This window comes from Telmatherina bonti (genome assembly GCF_933228915.1).
Source record: "Telmatherina bonti genome assembly, chromosome: 4".
Taxonomy (NCBI): domain Eukaryota; kingdom Metazoa; phylum Chordata; class Actinopteri; order Atheriniformes; family Telmatherinidae; genus Telmatherina; species Telmatherina bonti.
Window position 1 is genome coordinate 32,392,220 of NC_136622.1, and position 14,910 is coordinate 32,407,129.

Here is a 14,910-nt window from a genome sequence, read left to right on the forward strand (position 1 = left end):
GTTTGATCCTGATGTATTTGTGCAAAATGAAGTAATTCTGACTTTATGCCATCAAATTGTTTATTTTCATTTAAAAAAAAAAAAAAGTGTGCATGTACAAAAATCTCTAATTATAAAATCCAAACTTACTTCTTTTGAATGGAAACCTGAAACATTTAAATGAATGAAACTGTTCAGCCAATGACTAACAGAGTCTCCACCTGACGAGGGGTGTGTGTGTGGGCTGAACAGACTTCCATAAACACTGTACACATTGTAAATGCAAATGCAAATCAGCATAAAATGTTTTTCTAGCCAAACCAGTGACAACATCCAGTGTGATTGTCGGGTCACGGCAGCTCATAGCCCCATCACAGAGGGAAACACAGCAGCACCTGTTGAAGACACGACAGCACGTTCAGCCCACTGTGGACGGTGTTTCCTGTTAAATTCTGCATCTAAATGAATCTTGCATGTCATATTTTACCACCAACATCAACCTGCACCTCAGTTTGTAAAGCCATACCTTTTGTGCTACCTTGACCGTCTCCTGTATCCGAATCTGGGACTTTCCAGTCCAGCTGCCGACCTTTTTCGTACAGTCCCTTCAGCACTTTCCTGACCTTGTCATTCCCACCTCCATGACTCAGCTCCAGGTACTTCTTGTACAGCTGCAGAGCGGTGCGTGCATCCTCTATGCTGTCGTGGGTTTCCCCTTGAATGTTGAGGTCTTGTGGACACAAGGAAGAGGAAAATCACTATTCCTGTGGCTCTGTTCCAGCTGCTTAGCATCAGTTTGCAGCATGGATATTCCCAGGAATGTGGAAGTTCAACAGACAGAAGCTGATAATAAAATGAGATTGTGGTCGTTCTTTTGAAGAATTCCAGCTTAAAGCACGTCTAAACTGAGCCTAAAAAACGTGAACAAGTCCAGATAAAACTGACCCCATACACACATTCCTGTTGGAAACTGTATTGTAAGTTAATTCTAGTTGGAGTTGTGCTTAAATTTCCCAACATGAGAACATTTCTATGATCTGCAACTTGTAAAAACTTTTTTTTCTTTCTGTGGCTTTGCTCCATACTTTGATAAAAATGGCAAAACCACCAATACTTCCATTAGTATCAGTTTTTCAGTGTTAATTAGCAGCTATCAGCTTAATGCACTGGTAGGTTTTAGGTATTTTCAACTGTTTTAAATCCTACAGATTATTTTTTAAGCTTCGGGAGTTGCTTTTAATGATTAGTTGGGGGACAGAAAAAACATTGTGAACAACACAAACTGATTTTTAAGTCTTGTAGAGGCATCTGATCAGTTTAATATTCAGTCCGCAGCACGAAGAGCCCAAATGCTTTTGGTTTCCATTTGTAACCGAAAACACCAAACAGGTGAATGGACAGTTTATGGTTAGTTAATAATTGATGTCATGTATGGGCGCTCGGTGCTCTTCAACATGAGATGAGTCAGCAGCTCGTCATTTCATCTTTCAGTGTGGTTTATTACTCGCCTACAGAAGCAGAGGGATGGAAGTTAGATCAGTGGCTTAACTGAGCTGACAGTCTGAATTTCCAGTGTTATGAAGTTCTGTTTGAGCCAGATTATCACCATAGTAACAGATGCTGGACTCAAAAACTCCAGATGAAGTCACCCGCAAAAGAGCCCCAACCTACGTATCAAAATGTTGCAATCTGTATGAATTTATCACAACAATCAGATAAGTTTGACACAACTCTGGATGCAGAGTTTACCAAGTTCACCCAGTGTACACACATCAGAGAAAAAAAACTAAAACCAAACCTGAGTGATCATTATCTCTTTTTTTGTCACTTTAGGCACTAAATAGGAAAACTATTAACAGTTTGGTTTCTTTGTTTCAAAAGAGGAAAAACTGCCTGTTAGAGCCATTTAGTTAATATTGTTGGTAAAATATTCAGTTGTTTAATAATGAGAAAGTTTTGGGCTTTAACAGGCTTAACTGAGGACAACTAAGGACGCTCTGAGCTCCGGCTTTTGATTGGTTCTGTTTCAACAAGCCATCCATGAAGCTAAAGTTTCTCTTTTCTGTTAATTCTTTCTGTGAAGCCCAGACAGCAGACTCGTCTTTAACCGTGTTTAAGTGTATTTACTCATAAGGAGTACCTTTATTTTTTTTTGTATATCCTTTTTTCTCTTTCCTGAAACGCTGAAAAGATTTAGTAAAGAACATAGAAACAAGCCCTGTACTTTCAGTGGTTTTTAGAAGCATGTGTCGACTATATGCTCGGTCTCCACAGCTAGAAGAGGGCCTTTATAGTCAGGGCCACTCTTACACTGCCTGACAGCAGCGTGGACTGAACACAGCTTGAATCATAAATGATGATGCTCAGTGGCAGGAACAGCAATAAATGAAGCATTTCATTTATTGCTGACCTTCGTCTATCTGGCATCAAATGAAACAACATGAAACACTGATTAAACCTATTAAACAAAGACTGAAGGTTTTTAACTTCACGTAAAATTGTTTGTCCATTCAGAGACACCGTAGTAAATGTAGTGGCAGCTACCATGTACAGTATGTGGATCCACAGAGCGTCGATATAAATGAATTATTCTTAGAAAATAACAGCTGTATTAGTAAAAACATCAGATACCAATAGAAACATTTAAAAAATATATCAGTTTTTTGCCGTTTTGTCACAAAGTACCTTTAAATCAAAGGAAGAAGCTAAAATCTCAGATAATCTACCATTTTTACTGTTAAATAGTTGAACTTACCCAGAAAATACCAAGCGAGGAATCGTAGAGAAATCATCCTCTTGCGGGGAAGATGGAACAAGTAGACCGTGTCGATGACTTGATCCTTTGGGACCTTAAACAGAACAAATAAACAGATTTAAGTTACAGGAAAAAAAATCTGATGTGAAATTTCTGAAATTGCATTTCAGTCTTTCAACCTGAGCAACAGATGTAAAGAAGCAACGTACCAATAAGTTAATGACCCTGAAGTCCTTCTGCAAACCGTGGCCGACAAAGCGAACTCCCGTGTCGATGAGGAAGCGCAGCTTCAGGTAAGTGGACTTCAGCGTGGTCAAATGCTTCGAGGAGATTTTAGCATCCAGGTCTCCTGGTTTGATGCCAGAATATTGTGTTAAATAGTCGACCACCTGGTAAACAAAAGGATAAAAATATGAGCTGAATATCGGGAGCAGTAATAAAGAGTCAACCCTGTTAAAGCAGAATAATTCCTGAAGATTAATAATGTTTTCTTTTTACCAAATCTACTGAATGAAGACATGTTTTCTTGTAAAAACTAAATATGGAAGAGTGTTTGGGGCTTTTGCTTACTTTGTCTTATGAATGATCACATAATTCTACAAGTCGAACTACTAAAAGTATCTAAAAAGACTCAGAGTTGAATGATGAAGCAACGTTTTACAGGTAAAATAAATCCTGTTTATATATATATTGTTGTTTCACTTTCACCTGCTCCTGAGTGGAGATGTAGTCGTCTATGAAAGGGACCCCTTCGTTGGGCCCCTGACCCCTCACACAGGTGATGCGGGCCACGGACATCTGACTGGGCTTGATGGTGGATTTGGTGCCGTCGCTGCGAAGCTCAGCTTCTTCCTGCAGGCATACGGGTGCAACATGCAAAATGTTTTCATCATCTACACAAAAGTTTATTTATAAAGAACTTTTCATACATAAGAGCAGCACAAAGTGCTTCACACAACAACAACTAGTAAATATCAACAACAAAACTACATTAAAAATAAGCCTTTGATTACCGAAGCATATAATGCAACCGAATTAAAAACAAAACACATCCGATTATTAGCGTTCTGACACACACACACACACACACTTGACTAAAGCACAATAAAGCACACGAAGGCGAGCGTCTGGTGGCCGTGCCTTTGCCCATGGGGTCTGGTCGGAGGCTTAAATGACTTCCATTATAGAATTTAATAAGAATCCCGTCTGATTAAAAGCCTGAGTGAAAAGATTGGTCTTGAGCCGAGCTTGACAACAATTAAATCAAATTTTTATTTAGCTGATTTATACATTTTCTTGTTATAAAATGATTTATGCATCTATTTACCTCTCATGTAAGACAGATTTATAAAATCCTAGTAGTCCACAGATGGATGTAATGAAATGTTTCAAATGTAAAGCGACCAAATGAAAAGGCAGATTTTATCCACATTCAAGGTTTGGTGAAAAAATATAGTTAATAAGTCATGTGGTGCACTTCCACTGTGGAATAGATCATTTATAAGTTAGCACTGACTGCTTCATATGTTTGTCACTGTGTTATTTGCTTTATTGTCTTGATTTTATTATTTATTGCTGGTTTCATTCGTCTTATTGTGCAGCATTGTCCCTTAAACTGAGTCAAATTCCTCTAAAATAGAGACAAATTAAGAATATAAAATAATAAACCTGTGAAAAATGGACTTCTTTTAAAAAGTAATTACACCAATAATCTGAAGTGACTCAGCGCAGAATAGATGTATGTGTGAGAGAGGATTTGGAAATGTCATTATCTCATGTAGAACATCCAACAGATCTCCACAGTGTTCCTGTCTTTTGCAGCATTTTGCAATCAGTCATTTTAATTTTCACTCTTTTACCTTTGAAATATTGTTATTATTAATATTTTTACTTATTAAACAATAGATTTATCTTGTAATTATTCACTTTCAGCTTCTTCGTTGATTGGTTTACACCAGGATTCAGCAACTCTGGTCCTGGAGTGCCACAGTCCTGCAAATGTTAGGAGTTTCCCTGCTGCAACACACCTGGCACACATCAGACGTAATCTGCAAAACTTCACATCAAACTCCGCACAAAGTCTGCTAATTAGCCACTGATCTGAATCAGGTGTGTTGCAGCAGGATAACTCCTAACATTTGCAGGACTGTGGCACTCCAGGACCAGAGTTGCCTACTGCTGTTTTACACCAAATGCATCTTAAAACGTGTTTCCTTCTGTGTGAAGCAGAAGGCTGTTTTGAGTCACACTCTGTTGTGGCATTTCCATGTATGAGTTAACCCCAATAAGTCCTGGTATTGTCATCTTCTAACACGGCTGCACCATCAGGGAAGAAAAAAAATCCCCATTCATGGAATAACCTGGTCATTCAGTGTGTTCAGGTAGTCGGGTGACTAACTGGTGCCAGATCATAGACTTCCCCCACAGGTTAGCACAGTACACATGATGACGTCATCTCCCTCTCTGCTTACCTCGACGCTCCAACACAACAAGGTGAATCTGGATTCAAATGTAATCTGGATTAAACATGACCTTTTCAATAACCCCAGAGTTATATCTTTATCCCGCCCATTAGCCTCACTGGTTACTGGTTCACTTATGGCTACACGGCGGTTCGCTCCTTTCACACTGTTCATGTGGAAAGGTTAAACCTTTAAACACACCCCTGAGTTCTGATGTTGCTTATTTTACCATCTGATTTTACCAAACGTTTAAGAGTTTACCAATCACTTTCAAGGCCAGATGTTTGTCTGACAACGTGGCCAGGAACACGATACTTCCATTTTTTTTTTTATACTGCAACATTTCATAACCTGCTTTTACAACCTTCACTGTCTCCGTAGAGGTTTGCTTTGTTTGATGCCAATATTTTGACCCTTCTGAAACGTCTTTTCCACAATCGCACGATGTGCCTTCTGACGTGGATGTTTAATAAGGTCAAACATCTTGTTGCAAGCTGAAACAGGATCATCTATGCAGTAATTCTCCAATGGGAGCCTCTTATCTACTTGCTGAGTTAAATCCAGGTGGTGACTTTACTATCAGGCCACTGTAGTGCATCTAAACACCTACATGAAGTTAGCATGTGGGAAAGCAGCCTTACCTGATTCAGTGTGACAAACTCAGCATCCAGTCCCACCAAATCGCCGGCCTGCGGCATCTCGCTGACCATGAGGGGGATGAAAGTGGCGTGACTCTTCCTCTGCTTCCGTGCCAACGAGGCCTCCGTTAGCAACACGCTAGCATCAATGGGATTTTTAACTGGAAAAAACAGAAACATTGAAGCCTGGGTAACCGGCCTGTACACCTGGGTGTAAAACATTCATCCTGAAACTTACTACGGAGGTCGTATTTGGTGTGGTAGTTCCTCCTGGCGTAATAGAGGATGGCTGGAACTTTCCAGTTCACGTCAAACTGGGCAGCTTCAGTCTTTGTCACCCAAGAAAAAAAAACAAAAAAATAAACCATTAACATGACAGCAAGTGTGATGGTTGAATTAAACTAGTGTTGAAATCTTACCTTGTCATTGGGTTCAATTAAGAAATCATTGAAGAGGTACCACTGCTGATGTGTGACTCCCTGAAACACGGATTGTATTAAACCAGTGGAGCCCATTACCCCGACAGAAGCTGCCTGAATGACATGACCCTCTTACAGGGACTCTAAGTTCAGCTCACCTCTTTTCTTTGATGGTACGTCTCCCCCACTTTGATGTGTGCAACCAGGTTTCCACCTGTGCGAGCGTCCAGGATGTGGGGCACCGTGACCACCAAGTCATACAGGGAAGCCCCTTCTGCCTCTTCAGCAGTGCTTAACTAGTCGCAGACAACATATCAAGACGTTAAGGCAGGGGTGTTTAAAGTCGGTTCACTAAGGCCGATGTCCTGCAGGTTTTTTATGTATCCTTGCTTCAACACACCTGAATCACAATAAATGGCTCCAGCAGCAAAATACAACCTGCAGGATTACGGCCCTCGAGGACCAAAGCTGGACACATTACACATTATTCCGTTATTACATGTTATTCCGTTCCGTATATATCTGTATATATATAGATATATATACATATACATATATTTTATGAATAAAGTATATTTGATTTGATTGATTTGAGGTTTTTATTTAGTGTCTTAATACATTTTATATGTTTTAAATGGTGTTTCCGGTGTTTCCTTTGTGGGAGCTGTCTGTAACCGGGATGACGGTGGTGGATAGGGTGCAGTGCTGGTGCCTGCCATTGCGCAGTACCGGTGCAAACGGCTCCTTGGATGGGGTTTCCAGGACTTACCTCTCTCATTCTGATGTATCTAAAAAGGGGGGTTGGAGGGATCTTTTTATATAATGTGTCTGTCTGTGTGTTTTCTTTATGTCTGATTTTAAACTGTAAAGCGCTTTGAGTTACATATTTTACGTTGGAAAAGTGCTTCATAAATAAAATTTGATTTGACTTGCTAGAGACACTTAAGTCTTAAAAATACGGCAGATTTTTTATATATTTTTTTAAAGACTATATCCCTCACCTCATCTGCCTCAGGCCAGCAGCTGACCTCTAGTCCTTGACTTTTACTGATGGACATCTTCAGAGTGAGAGGGATCCAGACATGTCGCAGATCCTCCGCACGAGTGTCAAAGCTGAAGCCCTCCATGCTGCAGATCTCCTCCCTGCTACAGAAAGGATGGAGCACAAAGCTTCGAGTGCAAGTGGCTTTTAGACATTTTTTCAGTGAAATGGTAAAACGTGTTTTTCTTCAGGTGAATATAACTGAATCTAAATATAACCCTGACTACAGGGCATCATGAACAATATGAAACTCCTCCATAACACCCTGACAGGGCAGGAAAGCAGCTGCAGTGAGAGGCGGATCTTAATGCGATGCAGGACTGAGAGGTTCAGGAGATACTTTGTCCCCATGAGACTGTATCACTGTGACTTCTTAAATATGCACTGATACTCTTATTTTACTTATATAATCCGTATGTGTTATTCTTTATGAAGTTAAGTTGGTAGTGGGAATATCCCTCATGGGAAAGAAGGATCTATTAATCTATGTCTATATAAATGACCTGAACTTTTCCAGATTTTCTTCCTTTAGTCTAAATGTCACTTTTATTCTGTATTAAATAGGATCTTACTCCAAGCACCACTCGGTTGGCATGGGGGGGGGCTCGTTAGGTTTCGCAGGCTCCATTGCCTCTTTCTGCATGGCCTTATTGAAAGCATACTGTGAAAACAGTGGAAATCCAACACATTATTCTTGTCACACATAAACACGGAAGTCAGGAATTATGTTGGAAAGAGCGACAGTCACCTCTGCCTGGACCTTCCAGAATTCGGCCTCTTTAGCGCTGTTCACCTCACAGTTGATAACCAGAACGTCTGGCAGGCATCGTATGTTGCGTGTCTGCACCTGCAGTGTAGCACAGAAACATCATCATCATCATCATCATCCTCCTGCAGGATGGGTGATATAAGCTGTTTTGAGTGGATACAAGCTGGAACTCACTGTAGGCTGATACTTCTCACAGTTTTCACACCACGCCTGAGTGCTCTGCTCCAGACAGATGCTTTTCTTCAGAATTTCAGCAAAGTCATACTCCTTCATCGTTTTTTCTGATGAGTCAAAATGACATGAATGCATTAGCAGCGAATATTTTCCTTACTTTTTATCAAGTCAGGCTTCACGAAGCACCTTAAACGCACCCTGAGAGCTCTGTTCTGGGTAATGCATGGTGAAAAGCAGCGTGAGGGACGAGCGGACGGTCTCCTTTCCACAGCGACACAGACTGCTGTTCTCCACTTCACAACCAAACAGCTTCCCGATGGCGGACTCGCCAGATGAGCCTAGAGAACTTCACAGATTAAAAAAAAAGCACAGACAACTTTTTCACTTCCCTTGACTCAGATATGAGGAGCTTTTTCTGGAACAAACAGCTGCAGACTTTCTTCGTTTGACTCAAGCAGAACAAAGATGTGCTTGCGTGGACTGTGCTGACCTGCTGCTGGCGCCCCTGTAGGCTTGTGGACCCTCCTGCTCCAGCGTCTCCTGGTGAAGCTGTGTGAGGATAAAGCGATTCCAGCTCTGGATTAAGCGGCCAAGTCGGGCCTTCCCTGTTTGTTCATCTGAGTCTGCAAGGATCAGACCCAGGGCGGAGGCTTCGGGGATGGTGCGAAACGCTCTCAGGAAGTTACTTGCCTGTTTCAAGGAGACAGAAGTTGCAGCTGGCACGTTAGGAAGAGAGATTTCACACCACTGCTCTGTCTGTAGAAATAAACTTCTGTGATCTAAAAACTAAGACAATAAATACGGTAAATAAAGCTACCTGACACGGATCCCCTCGGGACAAATCCAACATATGGAAGAGGAAGCCGAGCTCACAGGCCAAACAAAACTCCTTCTGGCACAAATGATTCTGCACAAGACACCTGATTGGCTCCAGAAAATATAATACCTGAGTGAAAACAACAACAAACAGGGATTAAAAACTGAAGAATACTTATTACCCTGAATGAGGTTTTACCAGAAGTATTTGAGTGTCACCTGGATCATGCAGTTACAGTAGGCGTTGGGAATGTGCGGCTCCAGGCCGGCGAACAAGGTCCTGTTGTAATGCTTGAAGTCAAAGTCCTCCAGTCCAAGTTTAGAATATTTAATTGTGACCTGAAGCAGCACAAAGACTTCCTCATCAATCAACAACTATAAACCAACATTTAAATTAGACGACAGCAACAAATAAACTCTCATAAGACAATAAAATATCTTGCTCGCGAGACCAAGCCCGACCTTTCTGAACTTCTTGGGGACCATGCAGAGGTGTGGCTCTTCTTCACGCCCAATCGGCGACTCTGGGACCTGGTTGTAACTATCATAATCAAGCTCCACATCTTTCATTTTATACGGAACCTGAAGCGGACACAGAAAATAGACTTTAAAAAAAAAATAGATGAAAATGAGGCTCAAATAAGAAGTTTCTTTAATACAGATTAATTTTAAGAGCAGAAATGTATAAAACTGCTCAACTTTCGGTCTGTCTGTCCAGAAAGACAAGGTTAAAGTGGACTCATGCCTGGTTTCGGGGGCGTGTGCGAGGGTTTGCTGCGTATCCGATGAAGCCAACAGTTTTCATGGTGCGGAGGATTTCTGGGTCCACCAGAGGAGCTCGCCTGTGTATTTAGATTAAAATCTTTACCAAAACAGCATTGTGTGACATGAAAATAGCAACGGTGATGCAAGCCGTGAGGCTGGACTACCGGAAAACTTACACTTGGACTATTTGCTTCTTTCTTTAAATTCGTGGTTACAATAGTATATTACTGTACTGTTTTCTCTGTGTGTTCTTTTAAACTGTTCAGCACTTAGGGAGCAGTGTTACTGTCTGGAAATGTGCTATATGAATAAAGTTGACCTTGACCATGCTCAATGGAAAAAACTAAATTAGCATTAGCATTGTGCTATCACTTTGAAATGGGCTTAACAATATGTTTATACACCTGAAAATAAACAAAAGTGTCCAAAAAGTTTATTTCCAAGTTGTTCATTTTTGCATTTTTGCAAACTTATAATCATATTAATCCATTTCAAATGAATGCAAAAAAAAAAAACACAATGTAAAAGAAAATTATATTGTAATCTGACCCTAAAATTGTGTAACGTGCCGCTTGCAATCCAAAACAATGCAATAACAAAATCACTTCAGCAGATACCAGATAAAAAAAATCAACAAGTTCTACATTATTACTTGAGGGGAGAAATTAAACCATGCATCATTTTTTTCCTCCAGCTCTAGTTTTCTGTATATAAAAAATCACCAAATTACAAATATTTTTTCAACAAACCAATAAAAACAACAATACATTCATCTTTTTTTATCAGTTCATTCTCGCTTCCCTATTTTTTCTGTGGCATTTAACCCCAAACCCACCAACATCATGTTATGTTTCCAACCATCCATTTTCTTAACCACTTTGTTCAATCAAGGCCTGAAGCTGGAGCCTAAACCAGAAATCACTGGTCGAGAGGCGGGTTTACACCCTGGACAGGTCGTCAGCTCATCACACGACCAACACAGAGAGATAAACAAACACACACACTCACACTCACTCCTCGGGACAATTTAGAGTAACCAGTTAACGTATCATGCATGTCTTTGGGCGGTGGGAGGAAGCCGGGAAACCCCCACACACACACACAGGGGGAGAACATGCAAACTCCACACAGTAAGGCCACTGTTTGAACCTCCCAGCAGGCAAGGCTCGAACCAGCGACCTTCTTGCTGGGATGTAACGCACAACGTAGCCCCAAGTCGCATTTATTTAGTTACATTTTTAACCAAACAAGAACTGATATTTTCAGCAATAGTCGACTCCAGCAGCTGGGCTTCACAGGAAGCCAATAATCACATGATTTCATTACCTGGGGCTTGGTGTTGCCAGGGCAGCGGGCCAGTCTGACAGCGGAGGCTCGGTGCTTGTCAGTGGAATGGGGATGAGAGAGAGCGGCAGCAGGTCATGGTTCCAGTCCAGCTGAGGCAACGTGTCCACAAGGCAGGGCAGCGCAAACTCCGTCTCCCGAGAGTAGTCATTGAAAGACACCTCAGGAACATCCGACCATAAGTGAACGCATCCCCCCGAATCCCCAAAAGCCAAGGCTTGCTTGCTGGAGGACACGTCGAAACTCATCAGCAGCTGGCCGACGGTGTTGATGTGAAAAATGTCTGCCACGTTGGCAAGACCGGTGGGCTCGCAGAACTGACACTGACCTGGAGAAATAACCAGGAAGTGGGCAACATCAAAGCGCAGCTTGACTCAAATACACACATGACCTCAGATGAAACGGTTGCTAACCGCTGCGAAGAACGTCTCGTAAAAATTCAGGAAGCAGTCCCCCTGCACTGTGATTCATTACGAATCATATTACCATACAAAAGCATGGGAAACATTTATTGACTAAAGTCAAAACCTCAAAACAACCTGACTAAAGTAACCTGAAAACAACCTAAAATCCCTCATGACACACCTGTCTGTGAGATGATCACAAGGCGTGATGTGTAGGTAGGAATGAAGCGCAGGAAGAGGGGGTCCACGTGCACCTGGAGCGGAGTAACTGCTCTCATCATGCGGAGATCATAAACCATGAGGAAACGGTCACATGCTAACCCATTCAGCCCTCGACTAGAGAAGCCACAGGCTGCCAGAAGGTTGCCATGAACATCAAAGTCTGACAGGCTGCCAGAAAAGGCATCAAACTCGTGCTCCATCTTGAAGGTGCGTAGGTCCCGGAGAGTCACCTGTTTTAACAGAAGGAAAACATGAGAAACAAAGCAGAGAGACTGTTTTCACTACTAACATGGTTGAGTCATCCTCACCTTGCCAGAAGTGTGCCCACAGAAGAAGAAACGACCGGTTTGATGCATGATCGCCACTCCAGGTACTTCAACTGTGAACTGCCAAGTATACAAGACCGTAAACAGCCAGTCACGCTCCTAAAACTACATGATCTGATCGAGCAAACTGTAGGATATAATGCATAGCCTTGTGGTTCGGTCTCACCTTTTGGGTTTCTTGAACTGTATTTAAGTCAACTTCAACCACATAGTTTTGTAAACCGCCCATGAGCAGCATGTTGTTTTCGGTCATAAGAAGACTATGCATATCAGCTCCTTCCTCCATCCTGGAATAAACACGTGGACAAAAACACTTGTGAGATAACTGAATAAGCCTAGAAATCATTGAAAATCTGTATGTTTTTGATAATAACCAATACTGTATCACTCACGGATAATCAAACATAACAAGGCCGCCTCGGGTGAAGCATTTGAGGTTGCTTTTGGAAAGGAACAAGACCCCTGTTTCCAAACTTTGAATGTGTCGGATATCATCTGCTGCATGCACTTGGAAAGATGAATAACGTCCCATTGTAGGTCCAAAGAATGAGGTTGCATGACCCTAAGCAAAGCAGAAGGACTTAACTGAAAAGTTCATCTGTATCTCAACTAAGCTAAAGCCAAAATGAGAGGATGTTTGTTTCTTGTTTTACAAAAGAAATCTGATATCGGATTTGAGTAATCTCATTTACATGTGACGTTAAAATTCTGCCCAAACTGACAGAAAACTTCGTTTTTCAGCTCAGTAAATGTTGAAATACAATAAACTAGTATTATTTAAACTTTTGTACCAACTCTTGTGTTACACAAAAAATAAAAGATTATTCATTTGGGCTGCAAATATGACAAACTTGGCTCTTAATTTACAGATTAATCATTTGGTCAGTTTTGATGTTTTATATATATATATATATATATATATATATATATATATATATATATATATATATGTATATATATATATATATATATATATATATATATATATATATATATATATATATATATGTATATATATATATATATATATATATATATATATATATATATATGTATGTATGTATGTATGTATGTATGTATGTATATATATATATATATATATATATATATATATATATATATATATGTATGTATGTATGTATATATGTATGTATATATATATATATATATATATATATATATATATATATATATATATATATATATATATATATGTATATATGTATGCATACATATATATATATATATATATATATACATATATGAAAGAAGGAAAAGAAACAGCTGCCTGTAAAAGCTGAAATTGACTGAAGTAATAGTGAATAAAAAAAAGTTATGAAAATCATTACATTTATTTTCTAATTCTGGTTCAATAGAATTTTTTTTTTTTTTTAAAAAAGCAAACAAATAAGATAATTTATTACATATTACATCACTCATAAACTAAAATTTTGTTGAACAATCCTTTCATGTTTCAGCTACAGTCAGGTGTTTTCTGTTCCTCTTTACAGGTATTTTGTCCCACTGTTCAACAGAAAAGTGCTCTAAATTGTCCAGGACCAATTTGTTTGTTTGTTTTTTCTTTATTCAACTCAATTAAATGAAAAACAGTGTTTTATATTACTAAATTATATTTTTGCAAATTTTTAGTGATTGTTCCTTTTATTAGTCTCCAGTTATTTGAGCAACTGTTGTAAATTCAGCCTTTTCTTTAATGAAAGGGGATGAATACATATGAGCACAACTGTATGTATATATGAATAGTTAGGTGTTTTCAATGCTCTCACTCTGTGGTTTCCCATCCAGAGCATCTCTTCCTGGAGATCAAAATGTGTTGCTGTGACTGGGATGCCAACTTCTGAGACTACACTGTGGACCTCAGAAAACATTCCCTCCATCAGGTGAACAGGCTCGGGGACTGTCATGGTCAGCCCCTCCGCGTCAAGCTCCACACCCTGCAGTAAGTTTGGGTTGATGTGAGGGTCCATGGAGGGCTCCAGTTCGGCGTCGAGAGTCCCATGAAGGCTGGGTGGGTACTCACCCATGCCAGCATCAAGACCGTTAAAGTTCATTGTGGATGCAGCTACAGCAACCTGCAGAGGGATGACAAAGTCTGCAATGAAACCACGAGAATATCCTGAACTTTATACGAGTCTAATCGACCTATATCTCAAAACCTGTGGCTGGGGTAACATTTGGTAGACCTGGAAACTTCCGTTTAAGCTTACAACCAGCCAAGCCCATACTTTACGCAGAAAGAAGCTTTGTTAAAGTCAAAACAGTGCTTTCTAAGCTGCAATGTGTAATATGATAGTAGTTGTTTAGCAATCTAGCATCAGATAGATGGAAACTGCAGCTGCAGTTAGCATCGTGATGGAACAGACAGACCACATGTCCTCTCAGTATCTCTACCAAAAAGATCTGAAATAGTGAAAAATGTAAGTCGTTTACCTAAACAAAGAGTTGTAAAGTCTTGGCAGACATTTTATTTAATAGTGTTCGCATCCATTCTTACTATTTACAACAATAACACGGAAAATATTTCCGGGGCAAGCCGAGGTATGTTCAGTGGCAATGGGAATTTCAGCGATCTTTGGGAAAAGTCTTGTGTACAATGATGACGATGAGCTGGCGCACTATCGCAGTTTACATAGTTAGTTTTATATCAAATTTGCATAGCTGTTGTGTAATTAATATAGTACGTTTGTGCCAAGTGTGCGCAAACAAATGTACTTTATCACTCCAGCTTGGCAGGCACCTTGAAGGCATCACAGTCTAACGTTTCATGAGACTGG

The 14,910-nt window shown here is 40.2% G+C and overlaps 1 protein-coding gene across 1 annotated transcript; it reads right to left on the reverse strand.

Annotated features, from left to right (window-relative positions):
* Positions 1-92: 92 nt before the first annotated feature.
* pan2 (poly(A) specific ribonuclease subunit PAN2) lies at positions 93-14,663 on the reverse strand. The gene is made up of 26 exons (XM_079239118.1): positions 14,567-14,663; positions 13,903-14,208; positions 12,508-12,677; positions 12,282-12,402; positions 12,098-12,175; positions 11,749-12,019; positions 11,146-11,491; positions 9,800-9,896; positions 9,517-9,636; positions 9,274-9,393; positions 9,056-9,184; positions 8,729-8,928; positions 8,436-8,584; positions 8,239-8,345; positions 8,044-8,142; positions 7,868-7,956; positions 7,255-7,399; positions 6,412-6,549; positions 6,254-6,313; positions 6,073-6,163; positions 5,838-5,995; positions 3,443-3,586; positions 2,944-3,123; positions 2,735-2,828; positions 506-709; positions 93-374 (listed from the first exon to the last, which is right to left on the reverse strand). The coding sequence occupies exons 2-26, from the start codon at positions 14,185-14,187 to the stop codon at positions 340-342; spliced, it is 3,630 nt and encodes a 1,209-aa protein (XP_079095244.1). The 5' UTR covers positions 14,188-14,208; positions 14,567-14,663; the 3' UTR covers positions 93-339.
* Positions 14,664-14,910: the final 247 nt, after the last annotated feature.

What these genes read in the sequence shown, in the direction of transcription:
- pan2 (XM_079239118.1), bottom strand. Translation starts at nt 14,187, where the DNA reads ATGAACTTTAACGGTCTTGATGCTGGCATGGGTGAGTACCCACCCAGC. An exon ending in CTTGTTATGTTTGATTATCC is followed by an intron (nt 12,403 to 12,507) that starts GTGAGTGATACA and finishes TGTTTATTCCAG; the next exon opens with GATGGAGGAAGGAGCTGATA. An exon ending in TCAGGGTCATTAACTTATTG is followed by an intron (nt 2,829 to 2,943) that starts GTACGTTGCTTC and finishes GTTCTGTTTAAG; the next exon opens with GTCCCAAAGGATCAAGTCAT.